Source organism: Agelaius phoeniceus, chromosome 13 (assembly GCF_051311805.1).
Source record: "Agelaius phoeniceus isolate bAgePho1 chromosome 13, bAgePho1.hap1, whole genome shotgun sequence".
NCBI classification, from domain to species: domain Eukaryota; kingdom Metazoa; phylum Chordata; class Aves; order Passeriformes; family Icteridae; genus Agelaius; species Agelaius phoeniceus.
In genome coordinates, this window is record NC_135277.1 from 1,370,001 (window position 1) to 1,382,159 (window position 12,159).

At 44.9% G+C, this 12,159-nt stretch overlaps 1 protein-coding gene across 1 annotated transcript in view; it reads right to left on the reverse strand.

Moving 5' to 3' along the window:
• The window catches only part of MAP2K5 (mitogen-activated protein kinase kinase 5), a 120,037-nt gene that overhangs the window by 21,802 nt on the left and 86,076 nt on the right, over positions 1-12,159 (reverse strand). Inside the window, exons 18-19 of the mRNA XM_054641924.2 lie at positions 10,347-10,373; positions 9,998-10,030 (exon numbers count right to left, since the gene is read on the reverse strand). Coding sequence (XP_054497899.1) covers positions 9,998-10,030; positions 10,347-10,373 — 60 coding nt within the window. The remainder of the gene's footprint in view (positions 1-9,997; positions 10,031-10,346; positions 10,374-12,159) is intronic.

Here is a 12,159-nt window from a genome sequence, read left to right on the forward strand (position 1 = left end):
AATCCATGGGATGGACCCAAAAGGGACAGGCGGGAAATGCTCCAGACACAGAATCCATGGGATGGACCCAAAAGGGACAGGTAGGAAATGCTCCAGACAGAGAATCCGTGGGACACCATTCTCTGGGGAACTGGCTGTACCCAGCAAGGCACCCCCGCAGTTTATTTTAACTGAAATGCCAGTGAGGAGCTTTTCCCAAACCATCCATCCCTCCCAGGGGCTGCCAGCTCAGCTCAGTCCAAGCTGCAGGATCATCGGGATGGGCATCCAGCACTTCACACTCATTTGGGAGGTGATAATTTCTGCATTCACAAGAGATGACGGGCCCATAATGGAGAGAAAGCTCATTAGGAGAGGGGAGGAGAAGCCGATGAGCTGCTCTGGAGCCACCAGCGTCCCACTGTGGCTATTCCAAACCCTCTGGGCTCATCCAGGCAAAGGGAGAAGTTGTTCCAACATCAGCATAAAAACCTGGACTGTGCAGCTCCTGTCCTGCAGCACAGCCATGGGACAAGGGGCTCTTGCCTAAGAGAATTTTAGCTGGATGGAAGTAAAGGTTAAATCCTATTTTTTCCCCCATTTTTAGGACGTATTTTTCTGTTTAATTCAGGTATTTCATCTGCTGGCCATGGCCACATCTGGGCTGGTTTGCTCTGAGGAGCTGAGGAGAAGATTTGGTGGGGAAGGGTGGAGATGAACACACTCTGGATCTCAGGATGGAAAGGAGATGGAGCATTCCAGATTTTAGTGGGCACAGATTTATCAGATATTTGCCTGAAAATTGCAAAGCCTTTTGGGAGGCTCAAGGAAACCAAGGTTGAATATTGAGGATACCTTCCACTAGACCAGGCTGCTCAAGCCCAGGATAAAGGTTATTGTGAATCCTGAGGTTTCCCAGATGTTGTCTGACACTCCAAGAGATGGGAATAAAGGGAAATAAAGTAAAGCTACACATCTGTACCCAGCCTGAGTGATGGGATATGGTCACATTTGCTGCATCCCAGCGACCTGCCCGATTTGCCCACCTATAAAACGAATTCACACTATAGAGGGAAAGACAGCAGAAATCCAAGATTTTAAAGGAGTGAGGAACAGATCTTTTCAATTTTGATTGGGAAAAGCTTCTTTCCTTTTCATGGCTTCTGACCAGTGCCATAATGACCTCAATACTGGGGATGATGCCAAAATGGCAGTGAGGACACAAAGGGTTCTAAGGACCCATGGAAAATTATTCCCAGGACTGGCTGCTTCCCTATGATCCAAGCAACGTTTCCATGACTGGGATGTGCTGCAAAAGATCCAAGGAGTAATTCCACAGCTGGGATCTGCTGCAGGAGAAGATCCAAGGAATAATTCCACAGCAGGGATCTGCTGCAGGAGAAGATCCAAGGAATAATTCCACAGCTGGGATCTGCTGCAGGAGAAGATCCAGGCAGTATTTCCATGTCTGGGATCTGCTGCAGGAGAAGACAAGAGCAGCCCCTGATTTCTCCAAACCAGCTGTGCACACCGAGTGAGGGAAGGGCAAGAGGAAAAAAGTTTGAGTGATGCCTTTGCCTTGTGAATAATGAACAGTTCAAGGAGGTCAACCCATTACAACTGCAACCGTTTAATTATTAATTATGCACAATCTATGAGCAAAAGGACAAGTTCAGAATGTTTAATGGGTGGTAACTCCGACTGGACCCTCTCTTGGCATTTTGTTATTAGCACTTGTCAGCAAGGTGCTCAGGCAGAAAGACAAAAGCACAGCGGCAGAAAATCCGAGCTGGAGGAGGAGGGAGGGCTTTAAACTTCAAACACTGCTCCTAATATTTAATTTATAGAGTGCCAGGGCTCTGGTATAAACCTTATTGACTTCCCTGGAGTCAGGGGAAGCCACATTATCTAAATGAGGACCTGAGAGTGAGAACACTGAACAATCCCTCCTGCATCCCACTCTTCTAAAGGCAGCAATAACATCAGGATCTGGATCTTCCTTTTTTTCCTCACAGGTCTGAACAAAGGAAGAAAGAACCACCTAAGAGCAAGTTTAGAAGCCAATCCTTTGGAACCTTTGCAATATGAGCTTGAATTACAGATCCCAGCATTATTCTCACTTACTCCTCCAATTGATTATTTGGAACTTCTCCTGCTCTGTTTGCTCTCCCTAAGCAGAGCAGTGGCACAGATGCTCCTGAGGCTCAGGAAATAAATAATGGCCAGAAAATCCACAAATAAACATGGATAAGGCACCTTCCTCCCTTTCCTGTCCAGTTTGCAGGTTTGCATGGATAACTTCAAGAAGAAAATTCAACAGATACAGTTTGGAGCTGCTTACTGTGTTTTGGAAACACTCTCATGTCAATGAAATTTGGGAGTCATTCCTGACTGGCAACAAACACCAAAAACCCTCAGGCTTTCCACACCTTCAGGGGCCTTACCCACCACACAATTCCTTGAGAGTGAAATATTTCTCAGAACGTATTTAAATGCCTGAAATTTATCACATCCTTCTGCAGGAGAAATGCCACCACCTCCCTCAGTGGAAAACCAGGAATTACAGCTTTCCCTAAACATCCAAGGAACATTTCCACCACTGGGATCTGCTGCAGGAGAAGAAAAGAGCAACCTCTGATTTCTCCAAACCAGCTGTGCACAGCGGGCCAGGGAACAGGAGAAAAGCTGGAGTGATGCCATCAGGGTGGTGATGGAAAACTTGGGATCAAACCCACTTTGCTCAGCCCCACAGATGGAACCATGGACAACTGTCACCAGCCCATCCTGCTGCAGCAGGGGCTGCCCTAAACCAAGCAGGTTTTTGTTCCTGCTGCTCTGGGAAGGGTTAAACGCTCCTGTTCAACCCTTCCCCTCAGCTCTGCTTGTGCAGAAGGAGCTGCCATGGTCCTGTGGCTCCAGGGCCACAGGAGGGAAGTTACCAGAAGCCAGCAAAGCAAGCCCAGCTCCTCTCGGCTGGGGCTCCCCTGGTGCTCCCTGCCTGTGCAACGAGCGGCTCCTCTGGGCTCCTGGGCTGCCTCCTCCCGGGGTGCTGAAATGGCAGCACTGCAGAAATAATGCCTGGGCTCTGCAAAGCCCTCCTGCCTTATCGCTTCAGCCCCCAGAATCTCGAGGATTAAAGAGTTATTATGCTTCTCTCATACTAAAGCTTTTGAAAAATGTATTTACTTTTCTGTAGTAGCTGCATTTCGTTTTGTGGCCAAATAGTGATTTTTAATTTTTTTTTTTTTTTTAGAAGAATAAGTTTTAGATGCACCAGAAATGCTGGCAGGTGTAATTACAGGTAGTAAATGCACTGTAGCTCCCAGAAAATTCTGAGTTGGAGGGAACCATAAGGATCACCAGGATCAACTCTTAAGTGAATGGTCTTTGGCTACAACGAGAGCAGTCAATGACAATGTTGTACAAACCCAGATTTACTCCTACAAGCACAACTTTCTTCCACAAAAAAAAAAAAAAAAAAAAAAAATTATCTATACATATATAAATAAAATCCATTTCCTAAATTAGATGTAATCCTTCCAGACCAACTTTCTTCCACAACATTCCTAAAAACCCCACTGTCTATATAAAAAACAAAATCAAAGCCTGACTTTTGATTTACACTTAGAACTTTCTTCCACAAAAAAAATTTATATATATCTGTACATACATAAATAAAATACATTTCCCAATTTAGATTTACTCCTTCCAGACCAACTTTCTTCCACAACATTCCTAAAAAAAACCCCCACTCTCTATATAAAAAACAAAATCAAAGCTTGACTTTTGATTTACTCTTACAACTTTCTTCCACAGCATTCCTAAAACAATACCTCTGTATAAAACAACAACAAAAAAAATCTATTTCTGCCTTTCCAGCCAATCTACTTCAAAAGGCCTGAGCAGCCCTAATGCAGGGGATTTCTGACAAGTAACAAGTTGGCAGCAGCCAGCGGTGGCTGGAGGTGGCTCCGAGGCCCGGACTTGAAAGAATTCCTGGATTGTTCCTGCTCGGCTCCCACCCCGGGCAGGAAGGTGAAGGATGATTACATCTCTGCACCTCCTGCTCTTCTCTCAGTAGCAGGTGCCAGAAGTGACAAATGATCCGTGGGGGCACCTCGGTGTGAAGCTGTGCGCGCACAGGAAACTCGTTTGTCTGCGGAGCTGGAGCTGGGCAGAGGCCAGGTTCAAAGGCCAATGTTTCATCCCCAAAACACAGCCTAGCTCAAAACCTCAACCCTCCTGAGCTCCTCTTCCTACCTCAAAACCTCAACCCTCCTGAGGAGCAGCTCCTCTTCCAGCCGGCTGCTCCCCCAGTTCCTGGGAACAGCAGAATTCCTCTGCTGGGAACATGGCTGGGTGCTCCTGGCTAATATCCCTCAGTGGAGATTGGGGTTATCTGGCTGTAGCTACTGGGGAATATTTTTCAGAGCCCAGAAAAAGGCAGGAAAGAAGTGATTGAGAGCAGGAATAATCCAGAGTGTGGGACGTGGCACTTCCTCTCCTTGCCATGATAGCTTAGATTTTTAGCTTTTATATATATATATATATTTAAGAATTCTAGCTTTTTATATTTTAAAATGTTAGGATTTTAGCTTTTATATTTTTCATGCATTTATAATCCTGCAATTCTTTAGTGTATAACTCAAAACTCCATGTTCAGTGTGAGCTGCTGCTTTCCCATTTTGGTCAGACACAACAACTCCTCTCCAGGGCTGGCAATCAAAGACACTTCACTGCCTCACACCCAGGAGATGGAAACAAAAGTGAGTTGGAGGGAGAAAACTTGGGGTAAATGACTTCATTACCTGAAGCTGTAATTGGGAGATTAACCCCAATATGCAAATGGACTAACGTACAAAAGTACGAAAACCTCCATTTTTGGTGGTCCATTTTTGGGTACAGGAATGTCCTAAATGTACCTGAAGGCCCTTCAATAAACATCACTGATTTTTATCCCCTTCCTTTTGTCTGGCCTCTGTTTTTCGGTAGTCCCAAAAAGGCATCAGCCAGGCTCTGTGCCTCTGCAGGGCCTGCAAAAACAGGTTAATCCTTCCTTCCACCACAAGTGTAATTGCTTTTTCTCTCCAACAAGCCAAGAATTCCTCCCTCTCCTGTCGCTCATCAGGCAGCAGAGCACGGCAGGTTTGGGCAGCCAGACACACACAGCCACACCGAGGGGACCTGGCAAAAAACTCAACCCATTTGTTGTTCCCTCTCCTCCCCTGCACCCTCCCGGTGCATTTTTATTGCTTTTTCATAAAACACCGCTGCAAATAATCAAGCATGACCATTGACATCCACAAGATTGAGTTTTAGGAACCATTAAATGAGCTTGTTCTCCTGGGAAGGTTCTTGCTCAGGTTGGTCTAAAGGTAATTATTCAGCAATTCCTACCTGTGGTTTTACCTTGTTCCTGTAGAAGTCTCTGAATCTCAGACACTGGTAAGGTCACAGTTTCTGTCTCCATAAAACTATTCCTTAAACCAGCTTATCCACAAAACAAATTACTGTAGGTTTGGGTAAGCACACACACATGTATAACCTATGGAAATCTCCAAAACGCCAGGAATTTCCAGGTTTCCTACATTTAAATCAATACCTGAGAATCTAAAGAAAAATTCCCAAAGAAAAGAAATTAAATCTTGTTTAATTCTGAGCCTTGTGGAGTTTTTTTACTGCATTTACAGCAAGAGCAAATGCAGCATGGATTCATTAAGGTGAAGGAATTCAGGAACCCTCCTCATGTTATTTGATCAAGCTGAACATCCTGGGAATTTTTAAGGCTATTCCAATAAATAGAGAGGTATATTTAACTACATTTTTTTAAAAAAAGGTAATAGGAACAACTATACAGGAAACATGGATTAAGTGCAAGTTAATTTTTTTCCATAGGAAAATCTGAAAACATATTGACACTGAAATGCTTCACAGCTCAGCATTAACACCCCACCAGCTCTTAAATGTTTCTGGAGTAAGGATTTAAAAAGAGACAAAAAAAAAAAAAAAAAAAGGGAAAAAAAAGAGGTCTTTGATTTGTGGAGTTTGGAAAGTCCTTGAGCTAGATTAAACTGCAGTCTTGTGAGACCAAGTATCTCTGTGGGGGCACTTCACAGAAATGCTCAAGAAACTCATGGAAAGCTTTTCTCTGCTTACTCATGAAGCTATCAGGGTAAGGATTCATGAGGACAACTAATTAATTTTTCTTCTCAATTTCTGCCTGGCTTGTTCAACCAGGCAGGTTTTGCAATGCTGCCTCTTGCTTGTACAACCCGGGATTTGCTCTTGGAAGTCTCCCCTCCCCAAGCTTCTGATGGAATTGGAATAACACAATCATTTAAAACTGCAAAAATCCAGTTCTTTTCCTCCCTTATCCAATACAATTAAAAACAAATAAACCAAAAGCAACACTTAAATCACAATTACAGCGAGACAAACCACGGCACCTTTGAAACCAAAATTAATTTCTCTCAGGTGAGGAAGAAGAAAAGGTTGGAAAGCAGAGCTGATGTTTAACTACAGAGCTGGAGCCCAAAGTGCTCCAGGGCCTGGCAGGAATTGCTTTCCTAGAAGGGACACTCCAACTACACAAAGGTTAAACAAAACAGCCCTGCAGAGCTTAAGGAATATTTAAAGGACCCTACAGGATGTCTTCCAGCTTTCTGTCTGTCCAGCCTTCTCCAGATGCAGAGCAGACACCTCTAAAGCCATGGGATCCAAAGGATGGGAAGCCGGAATGCTGAAAACCACAAAGCTCCTGGGTTTGGGCTTTTGGGATCTTTGTACCCAATCTGCAACCAGAATCATGGAATGGTCAAGGCTGGAAAAGACCTTCAAGGTCACTGAGTCCAGCTGCCAACCCAGCACCTCCACACTCACCTCTGAACCTTGTCCCCAGGTGCCACATCCCCACTTTTTTAACATTTCCAGGGATGGTGACTCCACCACTGCCCTGGGCAGCCTGCTCCACTGCTTCACAACCTTTTCCACAAAGAAGATTTTCCAGATATCCAAACGAAACCTGCCCTGGCCCAGCCTGAGGCCGTTCCCTCTCCTCCTGTCCCTGTTCCTGTTCCCAGCCCGATGCCCCCGGCTGTCCCCTCCTGGCAGGAGCTGTGCAGAGCCACAAGGGCCCCCCTGAGCCTCCTTTGCTCCAGGCTCCCTCAGCTGCTCCTGGGGCTCTGGGGTTTGCATTCCCAATTCCTGGTACTCTTTTTGTGTATCTGGAACGGATTCCAACAACAAAAACTTTTAGGAATTGTTTGAAACTGCACCTACTGCTTTGGAAGCACAATCTCCTTCCATGGCAGGTTTTTTGGCTGTGCCACCATGAACAACAGGGCCACATCCAGGACAACTTCCCAGGCAGGCTCCTGCTTCCAGCCCCTCTCCATCCCTCACGTGGAGTGCTCCGGAAAGGCTCGCACAACCAGCAAGGAGTGTCCTTCCCAACGGGAATCATCCGTGTCACATTTCCTGGAGCTGGAGACAAACTCAGCCCGGTGCTGGAATATCCAGCATCCCAAACAACAGCAGCCTGCCTTTACTGCTGGCTGTGGCAGGAGGAACTCCATGAACAGCCAGTCCATCCCATCTTTGGGCCAGGAGCAGGGATCTTGTCATGGTGGGAGATGCTGCTCCAATTAGGATTGGTGCTTAAACGAGCGTGGCTTATTTGGAGCTGGATCAGAGCTCACTCTAAGGCACCACATGGTAAAAAATAAAGGTTCTGGCAGGCACACTGATCCCATCCACACAATGCTACTCACTAATTCTGCCATTAAAAAATAATCCCAGCCCCGATGCCATTAGCAGCCCCAGAAGATCATTTCTCAACACAACCCATCAGGCACGGTTTGCTGTGATTTCAGAGGAGCCACCGTGCCTGGCTGGTTTGGGCTCAATTCTCCTGCTTCTCAAATGGCTTATTCATCCTTTCTGTGAGTCAACTGAAGTCCTAGAAAACCAACAAATACACTTCTCAAACTGCCAAAGAGACCCATCGTGTTTCATGTATTTCACTAAGAGTTCAAAACCAGCTCCAAAAATCTCACTGCTGCAGAAAACCTAAAAATTCCCAAGGAATTTTTATTCCACAGTGTCCACTATCCCAGGTTGCCCCAAGCTCCATCCAACCTGGCTTTGGACACTTCCAGGGATAGGGGCAGCCACAGCTCCTCTGGGCAGCTGAATTAATTAATCCTATGAATTAATATTAGCTTGGATTCCTGCTGTGTTTTGGTGCAAGTTCTACCAAATCCCATCACTACCAATACAATAAGCCAGAAATAAAACCAGAAAGAGTCAAGGTCTCCATTTCATCACTTTAAAACATCTCTAGGTTCTCCTGCATCAGGCTCTGAAGTTTTCCCTGGATCCAGAGGAAGGATTGAGGGAATTCTGAGACCTCCTTGGAGCCAAGGGGAAAATCTGACCCAGAATAATCAGTCTTGCAAAACCAGGATTTCTAATTCCGAATATTCCCATTCTGACATCAAGTCTGTTCAAACCAAAGCGAGCGGAGCTTAAAGAACTTTCAGCTGAGCTGTGCTCTGCCACCTGGAGCTTCAACAGCCCACACTGAGCACCACCTCAGGAGAACGCTGACTTCACTTGCTGTGGAACATAAAAAATTCTAAAAAATACCAAAATGCCACTGGTGAAGGTACCTGGGATATTTACAGCCTGCACAAAGTTCCCTGGCTGAAGTTTTTGTGAGAAGAGCGGAGCAGTTCTGATCCTGAGGAGATGTGAAAGCTGCCAGAAGGCCACAGAATCCTTTAGGTTGGAAAAGATCCCTAAAATCATCAAGTCCAATAATCTACCCCAATCTGAGCTCCTCGGGGCTGTGCTTTAGAACAGTGAGCTCAGACTCAGGCAGCAGCACCCATCTAAAAGGGATTTGTGCAGCAGCAGAGCACATGATTGCCTTTAGCTGACCCTGGAGGATGGAGAGGGCCTTTTGCTGGTGGCAATGACACCTCTGGTGCTCTGGAATATCCACACCCCAACCAAAGGTGTGCGCAAGAGGAACAATGATGGATGGAAGAGGGTAAAGAAACAGAATTCCCTAAAAAGCACCTGAAGAACCAGATCTCCACCAAGAGCTAGGGCAAAGAGAGACTGGGAAAACTTGACCTCCTGCTGGAGGCTGAGGCAAGTCTTTAGTGAGTGGTGTCTCCTTTTTTCCTGATGGAACTCCCTCATTAGCAGTACCACCTTATAAACTTTAAAAATGAAGCCAACTCCAGTTTTTTTGGCAGCACGCCATTTGCAGCCTTTTACAAAGGATCCAAGTGGTGATACAGTTATTAAAGAAAGAGACTTCAGTCTCTTGGCTTTGAGCTGCTTTTCTCAGGGAGGAATAAATCCCACTTTTCCAAGGATTCTGGAGTATTTTTCAAGTATTTAGAAGACAGAGGTCTGCCCTCAGCTATCTCCTCATTGTTCAGAGCTGGGCTCCTGCTACAGCTCAGCTGGGGAAGGATGTGGGAGATGCAAGGAGTGTTTCAGTCCAGGAATGAGATGTTTTGCCATTGAAATCCAGTCTCCTGCTCCCACCTGCATCTCCTGCATCCCAGTATTTTATTGTGGCCTTCTGGTTGAATAAAAATGTTTGAATGGCATTCAGGTACTCTCCTGCTTACCCCTCATTTTCCCTCCTTGTTAAAACGCCCTTTTTACCCATCAAAACCTCCTTTAACACGCCCACCTGGAAGATCTGGTTGTCCCTGTCCCAGCCCATCAGAGGAACAGCTCCCACTCCTGGGCTGAGGCTCCAGGACCCCGGCAGCTCCGAGCCCTGCCCTGTGAGACACCCAAATCTTGGATAAACTCAATATTTAGAGCAGAAAGCCAGCAGAGAGTGGGACCAGGCCAGTTCATGTGTGAGAGCTCCGAGCTGCAACTTGTGCTGGGGAGGATGTTGGGCATTGTGCTTCATTAGGAAACAAAATATAAGCTTTCCACTCCATTAGGAATGACTTTAGGAGTGAAAGCACATAAGACGACGACTCACCTCATCAACAATGCACTGCAATAACTGGAGAGGCTGCAATGGCAAGGAGAGAGGGGGAAAAAAAAGTATTAGACTATATGCAATATCTTTACAGTGGAGTGGAAAGAAAAAATCATTAATGCAATAAAATATAGCAAGATTAATCAACGGCAGCAAACTCTTATCAAAACATTGATGCTCAGGATGTTCTATTATTTCTAATGGTACCTAATCTAATACAGGCAGTTAAAGGTTTGCATTTTCTTCAAAATGCAATTTGCTAAGTTTAAAACAAGGCATTCAAGCATGCAGAGGGAGCAGCCATCAGGAAAAAGAAAAGTGAATTTTTTTCTGAACTCATAAAGCTTACCATTAAAGATCCCTGGTTTTTCTGAATCTGAAAAAAGACAATATGTAATTAGCATGTCATAATCAAAATGACTCACTTGGACACATTATGATCACTGAGAGAAAATTATTGCATCGCTGGTGGCAATTTGTGGGCATGTGTTAACACAATTTACATAATGAAAATACACAAATGTTAATAGCTCGCTTCTCATTTATAGGCGAAAGTCAGCAGAATGTTAATTTCACACAACACTTTTTAGTACCCTCCAGGTTGTATTAGAATAGGAAGAAAAACCATAATCCATTTCAAAAGGCTGTTTACGATTCAGATATAAATAATGTTTTATATTGCTAGATTGTGAACACTGGGCTTAATGTTGCAATCATTGCTAATGTTATGAAGCTCACTCTTTTTAAATTAAAAACCGATTTATTTAAAATTGAAATTAAATCATAGTCAGAAATTAGAATTTTGGATTACTGCCAGGCTCTGCTCACAATCCCTTTTTTGTGAAGAAAACTTTAATTATGTGGTTGAAGTATCTACTGCTGCTCAGGAAAGCCTCTAACACTCCACTTTTCCCCAAGTTTTTTATCCAGTTTTCCTTGGACTCTGAGTAGAGCACCACCATCTACGAGATGGGGAAGTTTGGTGAACTTTGTGTTGTTTTAAACTGAAAAGGAAGATTTATCTCCGAGCCTTTCTGAATTTCTGGACAACCTGGGGGAGAGTTTGCAGTAACAGACCCTCCCGCTGCTTCAAGAGCTGCAAAATCTCCTGACCCACATTCCCCTGGATGAAAAAAGGAAACAAAGGCAGGATCCCAACACAAAGAACGAAACACAAAGCACAGAGCAGGCATTTTGTGTAAAACACTGAATTTTGGGGTGCTGCTCTCCCAGCACTTCCCAATGCACCCCATTTCTAATGGCTGGGGCAATTAATCACCTGTTTTTCCCCAGCACACACAAAGTTGTTGGCAACCCAACACAATCCTGATGCAAACAGAACAGGATCCTCAGTGAAAATGTTCTTGCCTAACCCCCTTCCTTTGCCTTGCCCCTTCCATCCCATCCTCTCCCTCACTGCTGCCAGGATGATGATTTGATGACTGTTTGGGCTCCCAGCAGCTTTGGGAGCTCTTTCCCCATCCCCAGGCAGGGCCAGGATCCCCCAGGAACACTTTTCCAGCAGTAAATGGGATAGAGAGGAGGGTGAAGACCAGCACCAAGGAAATAGCTGCTCAAGTCTCTTATTAGTGTATCAGCAGCACACAAAGTTCCTGAGTATAATTCTGTTTTTTCCAAGGAGAAAATACAATAATAAATAGGCAGAAGCAGCCCATTATATTTTTTAATCGTCAATCTCCATCTATTACAATTCAACAGAATAAATCTGCTGCTTTTGTTAATAAGTGAAATATTCCGTGGCTATAAAAACCCTTCTTTTTTTTCCCCTACTTCACTTCCAGATGTTAAATGACAAAATAGACTGAGCTTATTCAATAGGGATGATTTGGAGCTTCTTTACATTAGAGCACAGGAACAGTTTTTAGCCAAACAGATCATCAGTCACATTTCCTTCCTGGAAAAATAGCTCTTGTCACGGAAAGGAATCGAGGTGGGGTCACACGGAGCGGCCCCAACATGGGCATGATTACATCCAATTTCAGAGCAAGATTTAAAATATCATTTCTAATAAAAGCACTCAGCCCTCCTAATGAAAAATCAAGCAACACAAATCCCAGTGTTAGGGAATTCTCCCCGTGACACCGGCGGCTCCCCCGGAGCCCGGCCCAGCCGCGGCCCCGCTCCCACACACGTCGTTACCA